This window comes from Sinocyclocheilus anshuiensis, unplaced genomic scaffold, assembly GCF_001515605.1.
Source record: "Sinocyclocheilus anshuiensis isolate Anshui unplaced genomic scaffold, SAMN03320099.WGS_v1.1 scaffold9, whole genome shotgun sequence".
In the NCBI taxonomy this organism is placed as follows: Eukaryota; Metazoa; Chordata; class Actinopteri; order Cypriniformes; family Cyprinidae; genus Sinocyclocheilus; species Sinocyclocheilus anshuiensis.
In genome coordinates this window covers 2973351-2973995 of record NW_015540887.1, presented here as the reverse complement: position 1 = coordinate 2973995, position 645 = coordinate 2973351, and the positions used below count along the sequence as shown (strand labels likewise).

Sequence of the window (645 nt, the reverse complement as noted above, 5' to 3'; positions counted from 1 at the left end):
GTCTTTTTTTTTTTTTTACACAGGTGCATTCATGTGTGTATGCGTCTGTCTGTCTGAGAATATTAGGAGTCAAAATTATATCACTGTTTCTTTCTCACAGTAAACATCCATATCATAATTTACCTCTTGTGCTTTCTGCATGGATCCATGAGCTTGCATGGCCTTCTCGTCTAAATGAGTCCTGGTCCGTGAGTGTCCGGTTCATTTCTCATCTCTCAGTTTCAGATGTGCCTCCCCCACCTCCCCCTTCGGAAGAGCAGGTGTTTGAGGAAACACAAAACCCAGTTCCACCTCCAGAAGACTATGAGGAAGAGGAGTCTTCTGTGGTGGAATACGCTGACCCTTACTCTGAAGAAGACCCACCCTGGGCTCCACAAACATACTTGGAGAAAGGTACACTGAACATATTTTGATGAAATGTTGGTTTGTAAATCCTATTTGACCACTGGCAAGTACTGTATAATAACTGCTGCACTTCACGGTACTGTGCACACATTTTAAAAAAATGACAATTTTAATAATAAAATTCAGGAAACTGTTTACAAGAATAATGTTAAAGGTGCAATAGTTGATTGTCTTCAGAAACATTTTTTGTTATGCTGGTTAAAAGTCTCTTCACATCCCGATAGCAATCATTAAAGGGTT

The 645-nt window shown here is 39.8% G+C and overlaps 1 protein-coding gene across 1 annotated transcript in view; it reads left to right on the top strand.

The window, feature by feature from the left end:
- Positions 1-645, top strand: part of abi2a (abl-interactor 2a) — a 54439-nt gene that overhangs the window by 48137 nt on the left and 5657 nt on the right. The window contains exon 10 of the mRNA XM_016486529.1: positions 220-393. Coding sequence (XP_016342015.1) covers positions 220-393 — 174 coding nt within the window. The remainder of the gene's footprint in view (positions 1-219; positions 394-645) is intronic.